This window comes from Rhea americana, unplaced genomic scaffold (genome assembly GCF_003343005.1).
Source record: "Rhea americana isolate MKP2758 unplaced genomic scaffold, rheAme1 scaffold_814, whole genome shotgun sequence".
NCBI lineage: Eukaryota > Metazoa > Chordata > Aves > Rheiformes > Rheidae > Rhea > Rhea americana.
This window is the reverse complement of record NW_028186995.1, coordinates 14,521-15,898: the sequence shown is the minus strand read 5'-3', so window position 1 is coordinate 15,898 and position 1,378 is coordinate 14,521. Positions and strand designations below refer to the sequence as shown.

Below are 1,378 nucleotides of genomic sequence, written 5' to 3'. Positions count from 1 at the left end.
CAGCTTCCTGACTGGGGACAGGACCATCTCTGCTCAGGGCTGCATTGCACAACTACATTTGTTTGGCTCTTTTGCAGTTAGTGAGTGCTACCTGCTGGCAGTCATGTCCTACGATCGGTACTTGGCCATATGCCAGCCCCTGCTCTATGCAAGCCTCATGACCTGGAAGGTCTCTCTAAAGCTGGCAGCAGCATCTTGACTAGCAGGATTCCTTAGCTGTACAGTAGTCACTACTTTCTTATCCAATTTAAGGTTCAGTGGCCTCAAGGCAATTGACCATTTCTTCTGTGATCTTATCCCATTGCTGGAGCTCTCTTGCAGTGACACCAGTGTGGTCACAGTGGTAAGTTTCATCCTGTGTTTCACTGATATATTCTTCCTGTTCCTGTTCACCCTGGCCTCCTATGTGTGCATCATAGCTACCATCCTGAGGATCCTGACCAGCGTGGGCAGGCAGAAGGCCTTCTCCACCTGCTCCTCTCACCTCACTGTCATCACTGTTTTCTATGACACCCTCATCATTGTCTACCTGATACCAAGAACAGCCCCTCTGAGACAGCTCAACAAAGTCTTCTCCTTTTTCTACACTGTCCTGACACCTCTGGTCAATCCCCTCATCTACAGCCTGCACAATAGGGAGGTCAGGAAAGCCCCGAGGAAAGCACTCAGGAAAACCCTGGCCTGCACCCAGAGCTCATAGCAGTTGTGTACTGCTGCTGGGGACTGACACTTCTAGAGAACAATTGCTTTCCCCTTTCCTAGGAGGACTCTTTGGACCAAGATGAATTGTGACCCTAGAGCTCCTCTCTGCATCCACTGACCATAACAGGAGTGCAAGGAGCCCTCTGAGATAGAGGCATTGACACAGAAGACACACATGCTTGGGGAGATATTGCAGGATTCATTTCACGCAAGGGCAAAGGAGACCTAGTGAGATACTTGAGTCTGCAGTGATTGTCAGCTCTTCCAGCCTGGCTCAGGATAGGTTCCAGGATAGACGTTAGCTTGCTTGAAGCTCTTTGGAAGAGTGAAGCCTTTCTGGTGAGGTGTTCTTCTGAGATGTGTATGCTGTTGGAAGATTAACATAAGGAGGCTGATCCCTTCATTTGTAACGTGCACTGCTGAAGGTGTGCAGCCTTTCTGTGAGGGAGAAAAACTGCTCTAAAAGTCTTTGAACAAGTGTCTTTGGGCAGCTTTCCTAAACTGAAGTATGAGATTCACTGGATTTCTTGGGTGCCTCTGAACACCTTCATAAGGAGACTGATGAGCAGGCGGTGAATGGAGGCTCTCCTGTGTACACATCTGCACTGCAGAACCTGCATCCTTCCTGTTCTCTGTGGATTCTTGCAGAGGAGATCTGCAAAAGTCAGTCTGATAA

General features: G+C 48.9%; 1 protein-coding gene across 1 annotated transcript; it reads left to right on the top strand.

Annotated features, from left to right (window-relative positions):
- The first annotated feature begins 70 nt into the window (after positions 1-70).
- Positions 71-700, top strand: LOC146585356 (olfactory receptor 5P52-like). Its single transcript, XM_085323086.1, is given in 1 exon segment — positions 71-700. A coding segment is annotated over 1 exon segment (597 nt). The 5' UTR covers positions 71-103.
- The last annotated feature ends 678 nt before the right edge of the window (positions 701-1,378 follow it).